Source organism: Rutilus rutilus (genome assembly GCF_951802725.1).
Source record: "Rutilus rutilus genome assembly, chromosome: 3".
NCBI classification, from domain to species: Eukaryota; Metazoa; Chordata; class Actinopteri; order Cypriniformes; family Leuciscidae; genus Rutilus; species Rutilus rutilus.
The window spans coordinates 56,563,141-56,587,985 of NC_140211.1; the positions used below are offsets into that span (position 1 = coordinate 56,563,141).

At 37.4% G+C, this 24,845-nt stretch overlaps 1 protein-coding gene across 8 annotated transcripts in view; it reads left to right on the forward strand.

The window, feature by feature from the left end:
• myo9aa (myosin IXAa) overlaps positions 1-24,845 on the forward strand; it is a 205,631-nt gene that overhangs the window by 96,311 nt on the left and 84,475 nt on the right. For all 8 annotated transcript variants that reach the window (XM_084405057.1, XM_084405054.1, XM_084405056.1 and 5 more), the window contains exons 3-5: positions 16,873-16,967; positions 17,082-17,144; positions 20,424-20,523. In XM_084405057.1, the coding sequence (XP_084261183.1) occupies positions 16,873-16,967; positions 17,082-17,144; positions 20,424-20,523 (258 nt within the window). The remainder of the gene's footprint in view (positions 1-16,872; positions 16,968-17,081; positions 17,145-20,423; positions 20,524-24,845) is intronic.

Sequence of the window (24,845 nt, forward strand, 5' to 3'; positions counted from 1 at the left end):
TGATTTTACATCTTCCTAATTTAAAGATAATAGATTGGTCTCGTTCATAGAACGTCCACTGTATAGTAGTGTAGTAGTCAACTACCACATAGCAATACTTTAAAAACTAAACCACTATTGAAATTCTGGCGGATATTATATGCCAATAATTTATTTATTGTAATTTTATTTATTGTTTTCGCGTATAACGGATACATATATTATGAATCTATATACATTTTCACTCTGACATACTGTTTCGAAAGACTTTTAAAGTGTTAAATCTTTAAAGCCATAATTTATTAAGTTAGTAGATGATGATCTTAATCTTTAAATAGTCTTAATATTATTGTAAGACAGAAATAATGACACTGTGTGCTTGAAAAGGCTGTTTGTGTAGATGTTTCATACCTATACATGATACATGCTCTTTCTTATCATTTAGGAATAAGATTGCGTGTGTTTGAATCGAGATCTCCATCTTTTCAACAACGATAACAGGAAATGGACAGTTTTTAACAACATTCAACTAGGATAATGTGATTTCCTCATCTTTGAGGAAATCTCTCCAAGAAACCTCATGAAGAGCAGTGAGTTTTCCGCGAGTGTTCCTGTGGTCTCTGTATCTGAGGAGCGCAGATCGCTCCTGTTACATCGCCTTGAGGAAACAGCATTGTTTGCTGAGGAATTCACAGGGAATTTTGTGTCCAAAAAAAAAAGAGACTTAGCTTCAACCGGACCCCTCCATAGTGTGTTATTCACGTTTCGTCACGTTTACCTTTTTGTTTGGGTCACAAATGGCATTTTGCATCGAGATGCATTTTTAATCTTGGGAATATCACTCTTTAAAAATTTGCCCTTTTGAGAAAATGACTCCATACGCATTAAATCCTGCCTCTCACCCACTTAGGAAACAAAATACTCTTACATAACAATGAGTCAAAAGTTCAGTTTTAATTCAGAGACTATTGGATTGTGCGTGCTCTTTTTTTTTCCCGGTGGCTGTTTTCCTCACATGACTCTCTTGAGATGCTTCAGGAATTAGAGAATGATCGTTGTTGAACACTACACATGCATGCATACTTTGACTCCCGGGAAAATGCTGTACCTTTAAAGATGTACAAAGTAGACTTGTCCAGATGAATTAATTTAAAATGCATTTAAAAAGCAATTTATATATACTGTGAATTTTTGTCCTGGACAAAGTAAAAAAAAAAAAAAAAAGGAAGATAAAATAGATTTTAGACAACAATAGAGAATAGTTGAAAAAGTTGCATAATTCTGCGTTGTATAGTCCATCAGCCCTGTCATATTGACCAGCTAAATGATATGGGGTTAGAATTGTTGCATTTTTCCAAATAAATAGATTGAGATTCACAAAAATGTATCAAATTCACAAATAAATAGATGAATATCCACAAAGAAATGCAAAGAGTTTCACAAAAATCTATAAAACTCACAAATAAAATGAGATTTGCAAAAAAAAAATTGCAAATGTGTTTTTTCAAATGAATCTCTTTACATTTGTTTGTGAATCTCAATCTATTTATTTGGAATAATGCAACAATTCTAACAATTAAAACCCCATAAAATGAGATCAACGTTGCACTTGACATTTGAGAAATGTCTGTCAGTCGTCATCAGACTCGTGTGACTCCCGTGTTTTTGACAGCAGATGTTTGTGGCCACCCACATCCCGGCTCGGTCATCAGCTGCGCTAATTTTAGGCTCTTTGCATGTCAGGAAGAATTGTAAACTTGCTGGCCTTTCAACGCGGAGACCTTGATGGGACTCTGACATGAGTTTCCTCCCAAAAGCTTAAAAACAAACTCGGCAAACCCTCTATTAAGCACTTCTGAGATCCTCTGTGCACCTGCTTTGAAAGAATCCTTCTGTAAATCAACAAAGCATTCAAGCTCTCAGTATGAAGTGCACCTGAATGAGGGGCTGGAGACTCACACTGTTTCTTTACCGTTACCAATGACACAAACACATCCGTATCTGTGGTATGTGCTATTGTTACCTTGGGATACCGAGCCTTTAAATAGTATTTGGACCAGGTGCTTTAAAGCAATTGTGTGGTGTTTTTAATATGCTTTAAGACAAATCATGTGTAAATTCATAAGTCGACACCATTGCTGAGTATTTTCTGCTTAAAACTGCAGTGAACCAAAGACAGTCTCAAAAACATGCTGTGAAATCGCTGGTGTTTCTGACGTCACAAACTACCTCGTAACCAATCAGATCAACGTGTGATCGTCAACGAGTGGATCTCTGAGCTGAGTGAGTGAGTGGAGGCGGGGCTCATTTGCATATTCATAGAGCCGTCCATACTAAATGAGGCAAGGGTGTCGAGTTACATTCAAGATATTTTAAGGCATGACCATTTTTTTCAAGGAAAAAAACGTTTAAATATGTCATTTTGGTGATCAAAGATGAGTTTTAAGGGATTCAATTATTGACTACAAGCAGGACTTTAAATGTACTCATGTTTCTTTCTTCCATCACCAAAAGAAATGTTTGGCAGAATGTTCACGCTCCTCTTTGCCATGCAATGTTAATATGGTCATGCTGCATAAAATGCAAAAAAATACCATAAAAGAGCTTACATTCTGCAATAGTGGCTTTTTAAATGTGGCTCAATGGGTTCTTAGCTTAGTGGGCTTATCAGGGTCAGTGGCGCTGTTCCCAGTAAGAATTAATCCAAATAACTCAAGAACTAAACATGAGTTAGACAAAACTACACTTTGAAAAATAAAAAGTTGAGTTAAAGGGGTGGTATAATGCCCTTTTCACGAGATGTAAAATAAATCTCTGATGTCCCCAGAGTGTGTGTGTGAAGTTTTAGCTCAAAATACCCCACAGATATTTTTATATAGCATGTTAAAGTTGTCACTTTTTGAGGGTGAGCAAAAACGCACCGTTTTGTGTCTGTCCCTTTAAATGCAAATGAGTTGCTGCTCCCGGCACAGAGGGCGGGGTTTCAAGAGCTTGTGTGTTAGCAGCTCCGATTACCTCACGCAGACACACACTAAAATGACAGAAACTTTTCTGCCTTTTATGTTTAAAAGGAGTCAGACAAAGATGGAAGTGACAACACGTCGAATGCAACATGACGTCTCTGAATGGTTAGTTGATGAATTTATGTTGCTGATGTGGCGTTATCTTCAATTAGCATATTCTGTCATGATAATCTATAAATAGCTCGTATAGGAACTGTTGTGAGTTTCTACTGCATGTGAAAAGACAGATGCTACAGTTTGAGCTGACTCTCAAATGTCCTTGACTACAACAACTCTTCCTCTTCTCAACCCCGTCTGTGTGTTCCCGGGGGCGGGGTTTATGTAAATGTTAGGGTTGGTGATGTCACTAAACCGTGAGGAATGTCGTGTAGTCCCTACCAGCCCTTTGTTGTAAACGATTTCTTTAAAAGAAAATATCTCCCTTTGCTTTGAACTTTGAGCGTTGTAACTTTGCAGATGTTGTTTATGCTCAAACAGCAACATTACACACTCACTAAAGTTAGAAAAGTGAAATCATAATCAACCACCCCTTTAACTTAAAAAAAATAAAGCATCAATCTGCAAAGCATTTTTTAGTTTTCTCAACTTCAGTAGTTGCAGTTGTGCCAACTAATTATAAGTTACTCATAATAAATAACCAAAGTTTGTATTTTTATTTTATTTTTTATTTTTTGTATTTTGTAATCTCAACCTTTTCATCAGATAGCTCAAGTCATCCTTTAAAAAAAGTGTCTGAAAAAATGTGTTTTTATTAATCTAGTTCAGTCATGAAACTAGATGGCACAGGCTGATCGGTCCTTTACATGCGATCTAGCAGCAGTGGAGCAGATCTAGTTCGCCAATACCAAATACATTGCCATATTAAGTAGCATTGCTATATTCAATAACATGTTAAAATTGGTCATGATTGAATTATATATTACAAAATAAAACCCCAAATGTGCTCATATGGGTTGACGAACTGATAAACACAAATCTGAGATGAGTGAATTTAGCCTCAGGATAGTAATAATCAGTGTGTCTGTGTGGTGTTGTTGTTGCCTTCAGACTGAATCATGAAATAAACTCATCACACATGCACCTGTAGGAAACTATAAAGGTGTGAAGAGAATCTAAATCCCTGAAGGATACAGAAAACCTGATGTCCACATTGAATTTGTTCAATGAAACATTTGTATAGTGGCTAAATAATATTTAAACTTTGGATTTGAACAAAATATGTGGAAGACTGAATCATAATGTATGATCTCGCTTCACAAAAAAAAAAAAAAAAAAAATCCTCTTTTTTTTATTTTTATTTTTTTTATCAATTATCTAGTAAATGCAAAAGAACAAGTGACAGTTCTGGTTCCTGGTCATTGGGACACCGGGGGTCGAGCAGAAACTCAAACTCGGCTCATGTCAGAGCGTGTGTTTAAAATACCAGCCACACCAATGAACTCTGAATAGACTCTGCAATCACAGGGAAGTGTGTTTGTTTTTCTATGTGTAAGTTCAGAAGAAAGAGGTATTTAAAGAATAGGCACACTTTCTCATTCTGTTGCGTAATTGTGAGGGGATGAGTGGAAGGATGTGGCTTTCAGCTCGGAGTTGAAGGAAAGCAGGCGAGTTTGAGCCGCGACTCTCAGACCAATGAAAGATAAGAGACTTAAACTTCCCTGCGTGTGCTGAATGAGGGACCTCGTTATACGCCCAACCTCGATTCATTCATTAGCCGTTTCAGTTAGGGATGCGCGATATATCGGACCAAACCTGTCAACATTTGGGTACCAAAATACGGGAGACCTGGGGGGGTTTCAGTTCAACCACATGCGGTTTCATGTCATCTATACATTACACACCCCATCGCCAAATCATAGAAAAATTCAGTTAAAGGTACAATATGCAAGAATTTTGCATTAAAATATCCCATAATCTCAAGGCCAGTGTTATATATTTTGTTAAGTTGATTACTTACAATATACCAAATGTTTCCAACTGTTTTTAAATCGTGAGCAAATTGTGATTTTAACCAAGGAAACGGGGCGTTAGATCAGGGGGAAGCTGGGAGTCGCCAGTCAATTGCGTCACATCCGCGTTATCCTCGGTTTCCGCTCGTACTGCGTGGAGTCCTGGACAAATGCGGAAGTTGTAGTTGTAGCGTCTATCAAGCAACAGACGTTAGCTTGTTTCGTGCTGTCGTTATGGAACACAATTATTCTTTACTGATTGCAGCTGGTTCTGTCGACAAAGCATGCTTAATTTTATATTTTCCAAATGTAGCATTCGGTAATAGTTATGTTTATGTAAGGGAAGTATTATTGCTTTAGATTTGTGTTTAGTTCATTGACATTGTTTATCACGTCTGGTGTTTATGGCCATGTAAATAAATATAGCATGTGTTATACATAAAGATTAATCAGTATTTTGGCAAATGATGTGGGTATGTTCGAATGTACTTTTACAACAATTGTTTAGAACACGTAAAACTGCGCCGCGTTATCACAACAATGAATTCGACATACAGTAACAGCTTTTCTTGCGGTTAATTCATTTTAATGAAATAAAAGTGTGATGAGGTTCAAGAGTCAGGAAGGAAGAAGACAGGGGTCGGCGTGACTGGGACTCGTACTTTATTAAAATAAAGCAAAACAAACAAAAGTCGTGCACAACACCGTGGCAACCGCGACGGCACAAAACAGTTCAAAAATGAGAGCTCGGATCCACCGGTTTTCTTTCTCTGCGTCCAATTTTCTCTTCAGTCTCTCTCTCTCCACGCGGATCACAGCAATAAGACACAGGTGTTCGTCATTTGCACTTGACCTACTTGCGTCCCACGCTCGTCTCTTCTCTCTCCCATTACAGACCGCGCTGAACCACGCCCCCCTCGCCACAAAAAGCATGTCATTATAAAAAAAGAACTTAGCCTCATCCATGAACATGATTTTTCGATTCCCGTCTGACTGATTTACATCCACGGTGGAGTTTAAAACGACAGTTCCCATCATTCCACGCTCCTTCACATCGTCATCAAGCTACGCCGTTGTTGTTGTTTGGAATGTAGCGCCCTCTAGAGGCCAAAAATTCTTGCATATTGTAGCTTTAAGACAGTGTTTTCATCTTAACAATACACAACAAATCAATATACAGAAAAACAGATTTCTAAAATAAGGTATAGGCCACAAATCTGTGAGTAGGCTACAGTTTTCAAAACTGAACAGGTGATGTGTAATATTCAGTTACTGTAAGAAACTGTTCCAGCGGGTGGAGTTTACTGGTACTGAATATTACACATCAACTGTGTATAGCCTACTCCATTAACTGGAACAGGTTTTCACTGGAACTGAATATTACAACAGCTATTGCGCAAGAACGCTTCTCTGGTAGCCTACTTTTGGCGTAGGATATTTATTTCCGTCAAGGTCAGGTTGCGATGTCAAATGTATTCCCAATCCCAGGAATGAGTGATGCGCTTTTAAAGTTTTATAAAATAAGTAGCCTATATGGCTTGAATGGTTTAAAAGCATTAGCAAGAATAAAAGCGCATCATAATGTAACGCCATGCAGCCAAAGGATGACAGAAAAAACCGGATGCTGCGTTAATTGCGTTAAATATTTTTTTTTAAGTCTTTTCCCATTTCTACCAGTAGGCTAACGCTTATTCAACTTCCCGCGTCTACTACCTGCGCAGATATCGACGGCACAACTGGGTTGTAGGTTGCCAGGTTGAGCTCACAAATGGGTTGAAATTTGTATGATGTGTTGATTGCGCGAGTAGGATGGGTTTCATACAAGATCTGGCAACTGGACAACCTTGGAATAATATATTGATGTGATTATTCATATAACGACGTTTGGGCCATACAAATAACGGGAGTTTCACGGGAGAAATAACAAAACGGGAGGGGGGCGGGAGATGGGTGTGAAATACGGGAGACTCCCGGGGAAAACGGGAGTGTTGACAGGTATGTATCGGACACCATATCGGCATCGGCCAATATATGTTATCGTTATCGGCCCAATAAAAAAATGTGGCCGATATATTAAAGCTGATAAGTAATGTATTATCTCCTTCAGCTGGGAGGCTTCAGATGTGCACTTGTTCACCTTGATGGTTTTGAATTTCTTGAAATATGATTGGAATCACTTCAAAAAAGAAAAATACAGTTTAGTGCAACGTGTGCAAGTCTGTCATATAGGCCTCATAAAGTTATAATGAGAACATCATTGTAATTGTGTGCTTGGGACATTTAATGGTGAGACTTTTGTTTTTGTAATCAGATTATATATAAAGATTTGGATTTGAATCTATCGGCCGATATATCGGTTATCGGCTTTCAAATGTATAAAGAATTATCAGTTATCGGTATCACCCAAAACTGTGCATCTCTAATTTCAGTTGTGTTCGACTCTTGGTGATTCTGTGGTAAATCTCTTGCCGTACGCAGGAGACTGTCCATGAATTTGTTTTTGCCGATAAGTGTCTAATTAATTGAAATCACGACACTTATACAATTTAAGAACAATTTATTAAAAGTTGTAATATTTCATGAAAAAAATTAATTGAACATGAAATCATTTTATTTTTTTAAATTGAATTCATAAGACTTCAACAATTTAATAATTGATTACAATATTTACAATAATAGGGTCCTCTGAAGTGTTAATTTTTTTTAAGGAATCCTGTGTTTTCTAAATTTTTATGGGGGATTTATGATTTAATACACATTTATAATAAAAAAAAGGCATAAAACATTAACAATTTAATGAATCTTTTTAAAATGTAATCAAAGACAATCTGACTATTTGTGTCAAACAATGTGCTGGACAAAAGAGGTTTACTGTTAAAATAAATACATATAAAAAGTTACATTTTAATTATTACTACTGTGCAATAGAAATATATTTGTCACAATTTCTTCAAAAACTTTATTTTGACGGGTTGTCATGAACACGTTGAGTTTATTTGTGATATGATATGACGATAGCTTTACTTTAATGAAAAAAATAAAAAATAAAGAAGATATCCATGAAATGAAACCATGCCATTCACACAAAGAATATGCAGACTTCATATTTCAGACTTTTTGTGCTTTAATATTCACAGACACTAGTCCATGTCGGCATCTGATTAAATGTACAGCCCTACTTTTTATTAATTCTTCTCAAATTTGCCTCAGGATAATGAAACATTCATCAAAAAATGAAACATTCCGTCTCATACTGTCATTGCTGCTACACGTAACTTCTTCTCAAAGACTGGATTCTGTCCATGTTTTCCACACAGTGTAAATCTAGGCCCCTGAATGTGCTGATGTTCTGCTTTCTCTGCTGTATTACTGAACAGTAGGCATTAAAGGGAATATGTGACTCAAGAACACAAGACTGATCATCACTCACAGGAACACAGACCCTCGTTTCACATCCCGGACTAATTGCTGCGAGGCACTAATGCTCAGACATGGACTGCTATTGAAAGCTGAGTGATGCGTCATGAGGCATCATATGTCTCAATCCTCTCCCAACATTTGTTCATATCTTCACTATAAATTGGACAGTTCAGTGTCTGAAATCGTATTAGATGAAGCGCTTTTAAAGCTATTGTAAAATTGCATCTCTGTCTGTAGGACAGTGATTGAATTCTGTAATGACACGTGTCCTAACCAGACGCGATGCCATAAGATTCCAGCGACAAATAATTTGTCTGTCCACATTAGACGCGACGCGACTGCGAGATGCGTCAGTCAATCAAAACCCACAGCCAATCAGAAGAGTGTGTGGGCGGAGTCAGCCAATCAGAACAGCGTGTGGGCGGAGTCTCGCAGAAACAGAGCGTAATCTTGACGGCACTCGCAAGAAAATGGATAAGTAGATACATAATCAAATTCACAAATATTACACCATTTAAACATTATTAAAAATACATAGGCTGAGTTATTAAAACAATCGTTGTCAAAGAATACACTTGTTTGTTCACAGTTTGAACGTTCTTGTTTCCATTTGTTTAATTTCAAGATCTGAGGTGAATTATCCATCGTTGCTTTTACAGCTACAAAGCTGGAGCACTAAACGATATTCAAAGTCACATTACACACTTTAAATATTAAATAAAGCACATAAACAGTACCTGAGATTATCATCGCCACACTTTGTGTTTGTTGTTCCAGCGCGACGTCGCAGAAAAATAGAAACCGTTTCTAAACTGGAATCGTCGCGTGTCGCCGTCGCGGCTGGTTAGGACAAACACTCTGATTAACATTTATTATATGATGGTTATATAATGATGTAGCAGACGTAGATGCCAGGGTTTCTGCAGTGCAGACGTCTGGGTTGTGTCCCAAATCTATAGGTCCCAATCCCAAAGACCCTCTCCATGTTGCTGGCAGATCCGGAGAGAAACACGTGCTCTCAATTTATATTTACATTTACATATGAGATTTACATTTATCTCCTTTATAAAACTCTCAGCGTTTGCTCTGGAAGACATTACGATTTGTAGCTCAAGACAATTAATTGAACAATTTCTTTGACATTTATCTCATTTTAGTGCATAATATATGACTTGGTAATTCAGTTTACATGCATCCAGCTTAGGTTACTGTATTTAAGGGGAAAATAAAGTCTTTTCACCCCAAAATTAAACTTCTGTCACTACTTCTATTATGTTTGTTTTTTTTAAAAGAGAGAATATTAAAAATATCTTCATTTGTGTTCAGAAGATGTACAAAAGTTTTATGGGTTTAGAACAAGTCAAAGAGGGCAAGGTTTCAACTGAACTAAGCTATACATTTTAAACGCTTACATTGTTCACGCTCCGCATGCAGTAAATGCTCGTTCTTAAATGAGCGAGGGTTTTCTAGCGAATTTCATCAGGGCAGTATTTTAATATTTACGCTACAAGTAAATATGAAGATACATAATTATGAAGATGACAGGTAATTCACACCTTGATAGTAGCCTATGCAAACATTTCTGCCCGTTTTCGCGTATTGTCAGCCTCTGCTTTTCTGTTACAGATTGAAGCGCGTGACACACCGCGCCGTTAATTTCAAGGAAGAATAGACTATTGCAAATTTCTGGTGTTATTTTTGTGATTGTTTGGGGCATTTTACAGCCCTTCATCAATCCTTTCAACACAGAATCCACCTCAGATTGCTTTTTATCAATGCACAAATCGTAAAAAAACGATTACAGGGGTGGTATAATGCCCTTTTCACAAGATGTAAAATATGTCTTTGTTGTCCCCAGAGTGTGTGAAGTTTTAGCTGAAAATACCCCACAGATATTTTTATATAGCATGTTAAAGTTGTCACTTTTTGAGGGTGAGCAAAAAACGCACCGTTTTGTGTCTGTTCCTTTAAATGCAAATGAGCTGCTGCTTCCGGCAGACGGGGCGGAGCTACAACAGCTTGTGTCCTTTTACCTCACATAGACGTGCACTGAACATTTCAAAAACTTTTAGCCTTTTTATGTTCAAGCAACAGGACATTTCCGAATGGTTAGTTGATGAATTTATGTAGCTTATGTGTAGTTATCTTCAAGTCATTGATTAGCATAATCTGTCATGATCTATAAATCGTGTTCCTGGGGGTGGGGTTTATGTAAATTCTAGGGTTGGTGATGTCACTAACCCGTGAAGAAGCTCATTGTAGTCCCTACCAGCAGTTTGTTGTAGTCCTTAAAGCGAATTTTTTTTTTTTTTTTTTTTAAAGAAAATATCTCCCTTTGCTTTGAACTTTGAGCTTTATGCTCAAACAGCCACATTACACACTAACTAAAGTTAAAAAATTGAAATCATAATCAACCACCCCTTTAATACTATCTGTTCCTAAATTCTTATTGGGTGGGCAAGGCAGACGTTTGGGTGGGCTCATCCTGGTCACATACAGCAGCCGCTCCCATTACAACAACTGACTGCATCCCACAGATAATATAAAGACACTCAGGAGAATTGACTCCATATACTCCATACTCGCACACACCCCAGCTCTGTAGTGCAGCCGTTCAGGGCTTCCTTTTTGTGTCTTTGCGCTGTAATCCAGGAAAAATTTCCTATTTTTGGAGTGGGCCAAACGGTGAGTCACTTAAAGCGCAGGACATGCGTCTGAAACCGAAAGAGGAAAGGGGAATGAGTGCTGTTGTAATTTTCTAGACACAGTCCATATGGCATAAAGGTGATGGTGGAGTGCCAAAACATTTGGAAGACGGGCTCATTCCTTTTGAGACTGATTTATAAAGTGCAGTAAAACATCACATTTTGTGAATTAGACGATCCACCAACCTGACCCTTCATGTACCATCTGATGTGCACTGCGCACAAAAAATCATGGATTTTCTCAAAACGGTTTGATTTAATCTAATTGGCTGGCTTCACACTGCTTTCAGGAGTCGGTGTAGCAGTTTAACAGTCTACCAGGAAACAAGTTTGTGTTTACATTCCTCCAGGCTCCTACAACGAGCTCAACGAGTTGCTGTTGATGTTACGACTGATTGTTATCTTTCATGTAATTCCTTTCTTTGGTCATTTTTAATGGTTTTCTGAATCCAATTCAAGAAAAACACTTACTAAATGACTCAATTTAAAGGGATCATTCACCCCAAAAAAAAACATAATATTTGTCATTTACTCTCCCTAATGTCGTTCCAAACCCGTAAGACTTTCGTTCATCTTCGGATCACAAATGAAGATCTATTTGATTAAAATCGGAGAGATTTCAGTCCCTCCATTGACAGTCTACGCAACTACCACTTTGATGCTTCAAAAAGTTCATAAAGAGATTGTAAAACTAATCCATATGAATTGAGTTTAGTCCAAATTTTCTGAAGAGACTTGGTCGCGTTATATGATGAACAGATTGAATTTAGGCTTTTGTTCAGATATAAACTGTGTTCAGTGGTGTTAGTCAGACTAAACTCACTTTGCTGCCAGGGAATGAACACCGTGTGACCCCGTGACCCAGTGTGGACTGCGTCGGGATGTTCGCTAGCAGTATCATCACATATTTTGAACTTCTTTTTACCCCTAGCTTAGCGAAGAACAAAAAATAACTTTGGCGTGAGTAAATTGGGGCTTTAAAGTTTCGCTGTAGTCAATAATTGTATCCCTTTGATCACCAAAATGACATATTTAAAAGTTTTTCCTGTGGAAAAAATTAAAATAGCTTGAATGTAACTCCTACACCCTTGCTTCATTTAGTATACAAGGATTCATGAATATGCTAATTAGCCCTGCCTCCACTCACTCACAACAGCTCACAGATTCACTCTGCCAACTTACTGAGATAAACGCTGCACAATGTTATCGCTCTTTACAACGTCGGAAACAACGGTAATTAATATGACTAGCCTTTTGCTTGACTATGTTATCAAACAGCTAATAATGTGTTGCTAATGTTACACAAACTATGTTCCCGTTCTCAGTCTGCCTTCTAACAATCACTCAGAACGTCAGTGGAAAAAGGCATATAGTTCATCATAACATTGTAATATACCTCATACACCCGCTATATTGCTAAATCTACCTGATTTTTCAAATCAACAGAAAAATATACCAGGATAACCTGGCATCTCTCGAGTCTCCCCTGCTAGTTCGGTGTTAATGATATGCTAAAGCCCGCCGGGACATTGATCTGATTGGTTACAAGGTAGTTTGTGACGTCAGAAACACCAGCGATTTCAAACCGTGTTTCTGAGACTGTCTTTGGTTCACTGCAGTTTTAAGGAGAAAATACTCCCTTATGAATTTACACATGGTTTGTCTTAAAGCACATTAAAAACACCACATAGACATATAAACACTTGAAAAACTTGAGACTCTCTCACACATTGCAAACTCTTTGTGCTCCTCACATGTGTGGAGGATTATGGTCTTATCAAACTGAAACTGTTTTGAGAGTAATTCTCCTGTGACGGCTCTCTGGCCCAGTGATAATATTTACCTGATGTGGTTCATTAGAAGACCACACGATCAGAGCGGGTTGTTGTGTGTTTGTGTGAGAGACATAATGCTGTAATGCTTTCAGTTCTCAACCCCTGAGATCCATTCAAAAGCACTTACCCTGAACATATCACACCAAAACATGTTTGCTGAATGTTCCCCTGTGTCTTGTGCCGGGAAAAGCCACACACTTCTCATTCCTGCTTTTGATGTCATTTTATTCCGTCCATATGTGTCAGAGTATTTCAGTAATTGTGATGAATTTGGCTACTCAGTAGTTTATTCACTCCTTCAATTTCTCCAATGCGATCAAGACCTTTATCTCAAGACAAAAGCCCTTTGTGTGTTTGTTTTGTCTGGAGGATTTGCCGCTGCCAGTAAGAAGCAAAGCATGATGAGAAAGCCTTTCAAAACGGGCCTTTCGCAACATTAGCCTATTTGAGCTAATATTGCACACTTTAAATTCCAGCCATATACTAACATTAAAATAGACATTTTAAGGCTAATATTGTAATGCCAAAGAGTGGTTTGCTTTACCACATATCATACATATAATGCTTCTAACCACAGGTCGAGAGCTGTAGTTTCACCCACACAACTTTGCGATGCTTTTTGCAAATGTTCGTTGAAACTATGGTTTTGGGATAATGGTTGATAACGGTTTGCTAACCAATGGTTCTGGGAAACTCGCTCCTGTATGATGATATGTAAATCTCAGCAGATTTTAATGGCAGCCGTTTCTTGCAGTAACAGGCCTGCCAAGTTCATCCTCACTATTATTCTCTCCAGGTCTGTTTAAAGTTTTTTTTTTTGGTCTCCAGAAGGCCTATGATAGATGTCAAGTGTCTTGTGATTTTACAGGCGACACTTTAACGGCTGAGTTTTGTCCTCGTCTGACCCCTTTTCCTGGAGCGTCCAGGCCTCTTCCATTTAGCGTCCAAGTACCCTTCATTAAAGTAGTTCACTTCAGAATTAACATGTCCTGATAATTTACTCACCCCCATGTAATCCAAGATATTCATGTCTTTCTTCATGTCGGTTTTTGTGGAAAACATTCCAGGATTCTTCTCCATATAGCGACTTCAATGGGGTCCAACGGGTTGAAGGTCCAAATGTCAGTTTCAGTGCAGCTTCAAAGTCTCGACACGATCCCAGCCGAGGAATAAGAGTCTTATCTAGCCAAACTATCGTTAATTTTATAAAAATAATACACATTTATATACTTTTTGACTTGGTCTTTGCATGTTGGCTTTGTAAACACTAGGTCTGTACTTCCCCCTACGTCACGCTTGACCTTTCAACGTGATTTACGTAATGTGTGGCGCATCACAGCTAGTGCAAGATGAGCATTTGTGGTTAAAAAGTATATAAATGTTTTATTTTTTTTAGAAAGCGACCGATGGTTTGTCTAGATAAGACTCTTATTCCTCGGCTGGGATCGTGTCGAGACTTTGAAGCTGCACTGAAACTCACATTTGGACCGTCAACCCGTTGGACCCGAAAAATCGTGCAATGTTTTCCTCAAAAACCTTAATTTCTTTTTCGACTGAAGAAAGAAAGAGATGATTATCTTGAATGACGTGGGGGTGAGTAAATTATCAGGAAATTTTAATTCTGAAGTGAACTACTCCTTTAATATGTCAGAGGAGTAACTGTGCAACATCCACTTGATGTTTGCCATGTGCTGTTCATCATGAAGGGCTAAATAGACTTTTCCAACACGTGTTCCAGAGGCCATTTGTAAAGTTATCTCCGTGTTTGACGTAACCTTTCCTAGACAATTCAAGACATTACTTAACATAACTTGTTAGCTGCGTCACGATGGGTGTGTGTGTGTGTGTGAGCACAGACTGTTACAGTAGCTCATGGCTGTCAGCTGTGTGTCGGTGGTGCCGCCTTACATTTGTCCTTTCTTCCCCTAAGAGCCGTAAAACCCCTCTCTGAAAGTCTGCCTCTCGACAGGGCAGGGCAGTGTGTGTGTGTGTGTGTGTGTGTGTGTGTGTCTGGCTGTGAGATTGACCTCGGCAGCTCGTTCCACAGTGGGATTTGTTTACATGTGGTTTAGCTACAAATAACGAGAGCGTTCATGTACAATACTGCCCTGTTTTTCAATAATAGCGTCTTGTAAGGCATTGTTTCTCAACCAGTGAACAATCTTCAGTTGCGCTCACACATACATAGGCATGTGCTTTGTAGAGCTTGCAGAAAGAATTCCAGGTGCGGTTCATTCTCAGCCAATAAGATTCCATTTAGCATTTGTATTGGTCAGGCAGGAGTCTGTTCTGATTGGTTGATAACTTTTGACAACGTTTAATCCAGAAGCGAAATAACGGCATGCCCCCACGGAAGAAATTTGTTAAAAATAACCCCTGAAATGATGACTTCTGGTGAATATTGTGGAAACTAATTGATATTTAGATAAATATATTTCATACATTATAGCATATTATAATAGGCCTACAACTTATTAGGCCCAGCCTATATTTTTATAGAATAGCAAGTAGGCCTAATCAATATACAAGACTGAACCACATAGATGTGAAATATAAAGGCTATCATGGTCATTTTGCCAACAATGAACCATGGATTTGTTTAGTTTATAATACGTTTTATTTTTAACTTAAACAAATACAAAATATATAATTCAAAACTCATCGGCTTAGACTGCATTTGAAGAACTTATGCACTAGAATTAGACTTCTCGAATGTTCTTTCCAGTGCAAAAAATATTTTTTTTATTTAATTAGACAACATTTTAAGTGTAGTGCATCTTTATATAATTATACTTCCATTATAGTTAACTTTTTCCAGTGCAAAACAATAATACATTAAAAAACAGCTAATAAAAAAAATATAAAATATTGCACTCAAATACTGCATTCAAGCAACACAACACCTGTATGTATATTTTTATGCATATATCTTCTTTTTCGCCGGCTGCTCGGAGGTAGTCATTGGTCGCTGTTGTCACTTGTCGTCATAGTTGCTACGATACGTGACTCACAATGACTGAAACGACCAATTAAAAGGGAATTCTCTGATGACGTTCCAAGATGTTAAAAACGCTACGCTGTCATCATAGACAAACAGAGGGAGAAATTAGTATCTACCGCACCGTCGGGTTTTTTTTTTTTCTTATCATATCCTACAAATGTCTTCGTTCATAGTCTGATATGTGTCTGTCATGGATTTGCACTGAATTGATTCTCAAAAATACGGAACAAAGTGCGTTCCGTATCAGTTCAATACGGAACAAGACTTTTATGTGTCAAATACGGGACGATTCCGTATTATACGGAACGGTTGGCAACCCTAATTGGAGAGCGCACGTCCAGCTTTGAGCAAGCAAAGGAGATTCGCGCTCGTGCATCACTTGAAAGTGCTCTCGCTTTACAATAATGTGCTCTTGACTTTTGGCATCAAAATAATGCCATATGTTGTTAGTGATATTCTTACAATGTATGTTAAATAAAGTGTGTGTGTGAGCGAACCATTTTTTGAAAAATAAATTTGAGTATTCCTAAAAATTAATGTTCCAGGGGAAAATCCATCCCATGGCCAAACCAGCTGAAAACCACTGTTGTAAAACCTGTTGCATTATTATTGAAATATTTTTTATGACAATTTAAGTTTGTAGTTGCAATTAGTGCAATATGGAAAAATTATGATATAGGCCTCAAGGACTGTTATTTAAAATTTAAAGCATGTATATTGTAATAATTTATATTCTACTTTTTTAATACTCTTCATTTTAAGCTGATTTAAATACTATACAAGCGTTATTCTGTATCAAAGAAAATGCAGTTGAAATTTAATGAGCAAAGAATAAAGTTTCAACTGAAGCCCACTTTGACAGCATATTTTCTAGTACTCATTCTTTTACATTCATTCATTCATTTCATACATTGATAATTGTCACCTCTCTTATGCTGTTTATTTTCCCTGTGTTCACAGGCGTTTGGCAATGCTAAAACGGCCCACAATAACAACTCCAGTCGTTTTGGGAAGTTCATCCAGGTGAACTACCAGGAAAGTGGCACTGTTAGAGGGTAAGAGCGACAGGTGTTCCCGTCTGCAGCGTTATAATAATGAATAATAACTATGATAATAGTGTGTAGAGAGGTCTGGGTCCCCTGTCTAATCTGTTGTTTGTTCTTATCCAGGGCATATGTGGAGAAATACCTACTGGAGAAATCCCGGCTCGTCTATCAGGAACACAATGAAAGGTAGGAGATATTGATGACTTGTTTTGTACTCATTTCAACTATTAAAGGGGGGTGGTATAATGCCCTTTTCACAAGATGTAAAATAAGTCTTCGACGTCCCCAGAGTGTGTATGACAAGTTTAAGCTCAAAATACCCCACAGATATTTTTATATAGCATGTTAAAGTTGTCACTTTGGGTGAGCAAAAACGCACCGTTTTGTGTCTGTTCCTTTAAATGCAAATGAGCTGCTGCTCCCGGCACAGGGGGCGGAGCTTCAACAGGTTGTGTCCTTTTACCTCACACACACATGCACTGAAAATGTCAAAGCTTTTAGCCTTTTATGTTCAAACCGGAATCAGTCAATGATGGAGAGACTCAAGAAGAAGTGACAACATGTAGACAACATTTCTGAATGGTTAGTTGGTGAATTTATGTTGCTAATGTGTAGTTTTCTTCTAGTCATTGATTAGCATATTCTGTCATAATAATCTATAAATTGTGTTCCCGGGGGTGGGGTTTATGTAAATTTTAGGGTTGGTGATGTCACTAACCCAGGAGGGATGTGGTGTAGTCCCGACCAGCCGTTTGTTGTAGTCCTTAAAGCAACACTAAGGAACATTTTTTACCTTAAAATAATGTTTCCAAAATCGTATCAGTGGTTCATCAAGTCGTAACAGGGTGAAAGGCACTTCTGGATTCGCTTTGCGGCCCTATATCTGCTATAACCACACTATGCAAGTTTGCCAGATCGGGTAGCGTTTCTGTATTTCGAATGAGACATAAGAAACTACAAATTTGACTTGCTTTACGTCAAGCGTTACGATAGTCATTATTTACTTTTTCTTCGTTTCTGATGTCGCAATACATCATACTTTCATGAAATAATGCAACATACTCTACCTTGTCAGTGGACATCGTTCATTCCAAAGCCGGTGCTGGATAAACAGCGAGCGTGCGTGCGACAGTAGACTGCGGCGAAATTATTTACGACAACGGTAACTTAACGTAAAAGTTCCTTAGTGTTGCTTTAAAAAGCAATTTCTTTAAAAGCAAATATCTCCCTTTGCTTTGAACTTTGAGCGTTGTAACTTTGCAGATGTTTAAGCTCAAACAGCAACATTACACACTCACTAAAGTTAGAAAAGTCAAATCAAATTCAACCACCCCTTTAAGAAATGATGTCGGCTACTGAAGTGAAGTATTTCGTAATTACATCAACATTATTATACTAGGCTAGACTACAGTTTATTTAAACTGAGGAGAGTGTAGATTTGGTAGGAGCTCATGAGGAAATAAATCCAGTAGTGAACATGTGGGAATCATTTCTCCACAGTGTTCAGTTTATGTGTGTGAATCTCAGCTTTATCCCGGCTGTCATTACCGGTCTCACTGGTTTCATGACATGAGGGTTTATGAAGGAAACCGACCATAATTTCCTTGTTTTTGCGACTTTGGTGTAAATCACAGCAGTCGTGCTTCAGTTTCGGGGCAGTGCATTATCCGACTGAAACCAGCTCAAGATCATGTGATAAAGTGACAATCAGTAAAGCTCTCTCTCTTCATGTCAATCTCAGATTTTGTTGCCCTGATTAGTTTTTGAACTGGTGTTCAAAATAGTGCTGCACGATACATAGGAATAAAACCAATATCGCAGTATAACTTGTAAAAACGAGCGCATACATCAATTTGCTAGCAACCTGTCAAAGATTGATGGTTTAACATTAAAAAAAATAAAGAAATTAAGATGCAAATATTAGTATTTTAATTGTATTGTTGTACTGTAAAATAAAAAAGATTATTTTATAGTACAGTATTACAATATCATTTTAAAATATATTTCTTATTTAGTTTTAATAATAATCACTTTAAAAATCACAATTATTATTATTTTATACTGAATTGGGCAAAAGCAATGGAAATGCAAATTCAAAAAAAAGGTTGCACACAAAAAAGTCTTCAGGAGCTTAATAAATAATTAATTTTATTTTGCACCAACAAAATCACACCACTCATTTTAGAATAATTAATTATTTCCAAATACAGCTATTTAAGTCATCTTCTGAACATCGCTGTATTTCTTCATATTGCAATATATATCGCAATGTCAGAAAACGTAAATATCGCAATGTCAGTTTTTCCCAATATTGTGCAGCCCCAGTTCAAATACATTGACTTGAGTGCTCCTCTTCTTTAATGAAGCAATACCTGCACATTTAAACATCAAACATGCCTCCAGTGCTTTTAGATTGTGTGCAGTACAGTATTTTCACACAGATAGACTCTTGAAACCTGTCGTGGCTTGTAAAGAAGGGATAGATCATCCAAAAATGAAAATTATGCCATAATTTTCTCACCCTCAAGCCATCTTAGGTGTATATGATAGGTGTATATGACAGCCAAACACAATCGGAGTTATATTAAAAATATCCTGGCTCTTCCACCTTAACGATAAAATGCTAATTTCCATTACTATAATGACAGTAACATCTCATTCTGATTACCGTAATGGCAATAATCAAATTCTTATTATTGTAATGACAATAAAGTCTCTTCTTATTACTATTAATGCCTTCCGATTATTATTACAATGCATATTACAGTAGCAGAGCAACACTTCTTGAAACATTTCACTAATAAAAAATAAATAAAAAAAGTGTTAGCAAAGGGGCAATATTAATTCAAAAAATAAAAAACAATATGGAAAAAATAATATATTATTCATAATGTGTTAAATTAAATCATGGGGAAACTAAGACATTACGTGATGCTTTAGTTATGAAGAAATGTGTACCAGACACACATATACTAAATGTCATTTCCATGAGACCATTCATCAGTCATTTGCTAAAGTGAGCAACACTCTCTTGACATCAATACATTTACCATTATATTATACATTCTTCATCAAATATCTGGCATGATGCCTTACGAGGAAGTCTTAGACTTGAAATTTAATCATTCAAGTCTCTTTCTTCTCGGTCTCTTCTTTATCCGGGTGAAATAGCTTGATCGAGAAAAAAAATGTAGGACGGGACTTGATTTTGTCCATCAGGATACGTTTAGATCATTTGCTGGATGTTGTTTGCTAATTGCTGCGATCTCTCATGTGAGTGAAAGTTTGTTTGTCCATTGGACTGACTCCCATTGATTTGAAGAGGCTTCCCAAAACTGACCCCTGACCTCTGACCCCTGACCACAGCAACAGGCTCAGCAGGCTCAACCCCACTGCAACCCTTTAAGTATTTATAGCCAGATTTATTCATACAGCGCCTGACGTTATATGGGTTTGTTCTTTTAGGAATTACCATGTGTTTTACTACCTGCTGGCAGGAGCGAGTGAAGAGGAGAGGACCTCGTTCCACCTCAAAAAGCCTGAAGAATATCATTACCTCAATCAGGTACGACCTCATCCCACTGCATGCACTGTACTCTCCATCAGCGACCTCATTCACAACCAGTGTTGGGGAAAGTCACTTTGAAAAAGTAGGGCATTACAATATTGCGTTACTCCCTTAAAAACTAATTGCGTTATAAGAAAAAAAACCCTGGTTTTTCTCACCTGGTTCTGGGTGTTTTATTACAAAAAAGTATTATTTCACACCAAAATTGAAATGCCTTTCAACTAAAAACTTTCTTTTAGTAGTCAATATAAACTACATTGATCAATAAAGTGAGATTAAATGCATAATTTTTTTTTTTTTGTGCAAGTGAGATGAGTAAATGCATGCTCACGTTTAGTCTAGAACTACAGTAACCATCATGTTCACACACAACGCCTCTGCACTTACGATTGTTCTCAACATTGGGGACGAGAGAGCTGTCAGTCAAGAAATGGGAAAATAAAGTAACTTGCGTTACTTGTTTGAAAATTTTAAAAGTAATTCGTTACTTTACTGGTTATAAAAAGTAATCTGATTACGTATCTCAAGTTACTTGTAATACGTTTCCCCCAACACTGTTTCCGATCGCTGTTAACCTTCCTCTCTGAAGATGCGATCACAAGAGGTCAGCTGAGACACAGTGCTGTTCACACCTGGTACTAACACGCGTCTCCTGTGATCACTTGCGATTGAATTTCCTTGAGAGGAGGGTCACTGATTTTATGACCACTTACTTTGTCAGTGTGTCACTGCATGTTGACGGAAGATGTCCCGTGAAGTCTTGTGCACATTCATGTGTGGGCTTTTCCAATTTGTTGAATCTTTTCTTTTCAAGCCTAGCTGAGAAAAAACTTCTCTGACTTGAGGTGCATCAAGACACACAAGTGCAAGCGATATATACAAAGGCTTGTGCCTCGTCAGCATCTCGAAAGGTGTTTTGAGGGATCCCTGTTTACACCTTGAGCTGTCCATATATGACTAAAATAAAGGGTAGCCCTTTATTTTAAGGTGTCATTGTTACAGTGTAATTATATATTTAAGTACTGAGTAATATTAAGCAACTACATGTACTTACTATAGGGTTAGGATTAGGTTGAGGGTTAGTTGCATGTAATTATGCATAATTTACTGTTATTACTATGGTAAGTACATGTAACATGTAACAAGGACACTGTAAAATAAAGTGTTACCAAATTCTGTTATAGGCTAAACTTTCTTTCATGGAACACAAAAGTAGAAATTTTAAAGAATGTTCATGCTGCTCTTTTCCATACAATTAAAGTGGATTTTGTCTTTCAGTCTTCAGAAAGTTACTATGATAGAATCCAAAACAAGTCTATAATACTTGATACCAGGTGTATACCGGGTCATTGAGAAAAGGCAGTGGATTTCAGTGTGTCAGGACTAGGGCTTTCACTATGTCATGTTCACTAGATGAAAGAATTCACAATAACAATATCACGATTATCTATAGATGATTTAAAATAAGGCAGTCAAATTAATTGTTTCCTTTTTTTTCGTCTTTTTTTTTTTTTGTCAGATAGTTACTAGTGCTGGATTATTTTCGTTATACCATGGTCTGTCTGAATACTCGATTCTGATTGGCTGGAAGGTGTGCATTAAAACCATTGAATGCACTGGTAGTTCCAATCAGTTTAATCACTGTTCTATATTAGAGCGGTCCTTTCAAAACAAACAAACACACACACACACACACACACACACACACACACACACACACACACGTCACTCACACACAGAGAGCGGAGATCGCACTGCGCACACATAGAAACATTCAGGAGCACAGAAACTTGTTTTCCCGTGACTTTTATTAATAAAATAGCTTTACTACTGAATCGCTACATTATATTTCTCTGCAAAGAGGGGATAACAGCTCTGTTTTTGAATTAATTAAACTTACAGCTTCATTGTTAGTAGAGAGAGAAACTGCACAGATGCAGGTAATTCACACACGCATCTCTCTCTCTCTCTCTCTCTCTCTCTCTCTCTCTCTCTCTCTCTCTCTCTCTCTCTTTCTCTCTTTCGATAATTAATTCAAATAAATGCTTTAATTCATTCATGCAAATAAGTGTAATCTTACGCACTACTTTATCTCTCTGTCTGATTTAAAGCTAGATCTAACGAGCTGTAACTGACGAAAATAACCGTTGTTTTTACCCCTCAGGCCAAATATTGCACTACAAACACCAATAACAGCTTTGATTTGTCAATGCTGGCAAATGACCATGGTATAAGAGGGATAATCCACGGCTAGCTTTGCAATAAACCACTTCAATGCACTCCGCTTCGCATTGGGTGGAACTTTCCTCCACATCGTGCATTAAAATCGTTTAATTAGTTATAGATTATCCCTTACTTCCACTCACATTTGTAGTGATGACATCAATATTTAATATTTTAAATATCACTGTTATCATCAATACCAGTATATTGTGACACCCCTAGTCAGGACCATTGTTGCACACACACAAAAATAAATAAAAAACATCAACAAAGCTTTGTTGAGAACATTGGACGGCCGCAGTTTGTGTGTGCTTTGCCCTTGTAGAGTCAGTGTTTGTCAGTCATCTGCTCTCTGAGGCCTATTGACGGATTCACTCTCACTAGGCAAACAGGAAAGTGGGGAATATGGAGGAAACAGATTCCAGTTCATTCCTTTCAGCTGTGGTCTCGCACACAGAGACGCTTTAAAACCTAATCCACCCAGAGAAAGCAGGCCTGTGCTCCTAACATGCCCCTCATTTCCATAACACACACCTGCCTCATGCTTTTGTTTCTGTGTGAAACGCTGTTGCATGCAGGCGTCCAGTCTTTTGTGTTTGTGTGTAAATGGATTTTTGTCTAAATGTTAAAAGGATACTCCCCCCCGAAAATGAAAATTCCCTCATCATTTACTCATCCTCATGTCATCCCAAATGTATATGACTTTCCTCTATGGAACACAAACAGATATTTTTAGATAAATTATTTGTTTCTGAGTCCGTATAATGAAAGTGGAAAGTCAAAAGCTGACGCTTCAAAAACCACACAAAATGCATGTGACGGTAATTCATACAACCCCAGTTGATCAGTGTCTTCTGAAATGCATGTTTATGAGTTCACGCTGAATTCTGAATAGACAACTAAACAAAATAACATGTTACTAGAGGTTCTGACAAAACATATATATATATTTGTTTTTTTTGTTTTTTATCGAGTTGCATGAATGATTCAATGACTCACTCATAAAGACTTCACTAGTTTCATTACTGGATGAATCAGTGTTTTTCTAATGAATCTCTTGAATGAACGATTCAATGGCAAATGCATTTTTAACAGTCACTTGTCTTTAGTCACTTGACAAATCTTTATTTGAAGCGTCAAGTCACTTTCAAAAGGTGATTTGCTCTATTTTGATCTCTACTGTAGACATCAGTGATGATGATATCCAGAATATAAACTTTTATCCCAATTCTTCTGTGATGATTTTAATGATTGTAAGACAGATATGAGTTTGTGAAGCCGTTTCATATCTATACATGACAACTGTTCTCTCTGAATCAGAACGCAGATCTGAATGTTTGCCGTGATCGTACTTGTCAAAGGCTTAATAGACAGAGCTGTCATTTAGGAATAAGATCAATCTTTTAACGATTAATTATGCAGCTCTACTTCTCAACGTGCTGATATTGACATCCAGCATGAACTCATAAACCTTGGGCTGGAAGCAATGGTTTATATATTTTTTAAATTTTTTCTCACACAAACCTATTGTTTTGCTTCAGAAGACATTGATTCATCAACTTGGTCACATGGATTACCATCATATTCGTTTTGCATGGCAACTTTGAGAGAACAAAACTTGCATTACAGTAAATGGCCTCAGAGATTATTATAAAAACAACCCTTCTCTTTGTGTTCCACAGACTAAAAGTCATATACATCTGGGATGACATAAATAATGAGAGAATATTCATTTTTGGGTGGAGATAATTCTGTTAAATGTTCAGGAATAATAACATTGCATGTGTTATTAGATGTGTATGTTTTCATTTGTCTAATAGGTCTGTGTTTTTGTATCTTATGTTCTAAAAAAAAAAGAGCTTTCTCAAAACAGCAAGCTCCGCTCTGATTGGATAGCTTTCACATCGCACTAATTAAAGCATCGGAACCAAAAATATCAAATCTACTAGTCTGTCGTTGAACGATTTGACCAGCATATGACAGTCACAGAAGAGTCTCTGTCAATAGTCCCTCTTTTTGTCCCTGATCTCGTGCGTCCATCTGTCTGCTGGCTGTACACACACATTCCTCTGTATATCAGAATCAAGATATTCTGT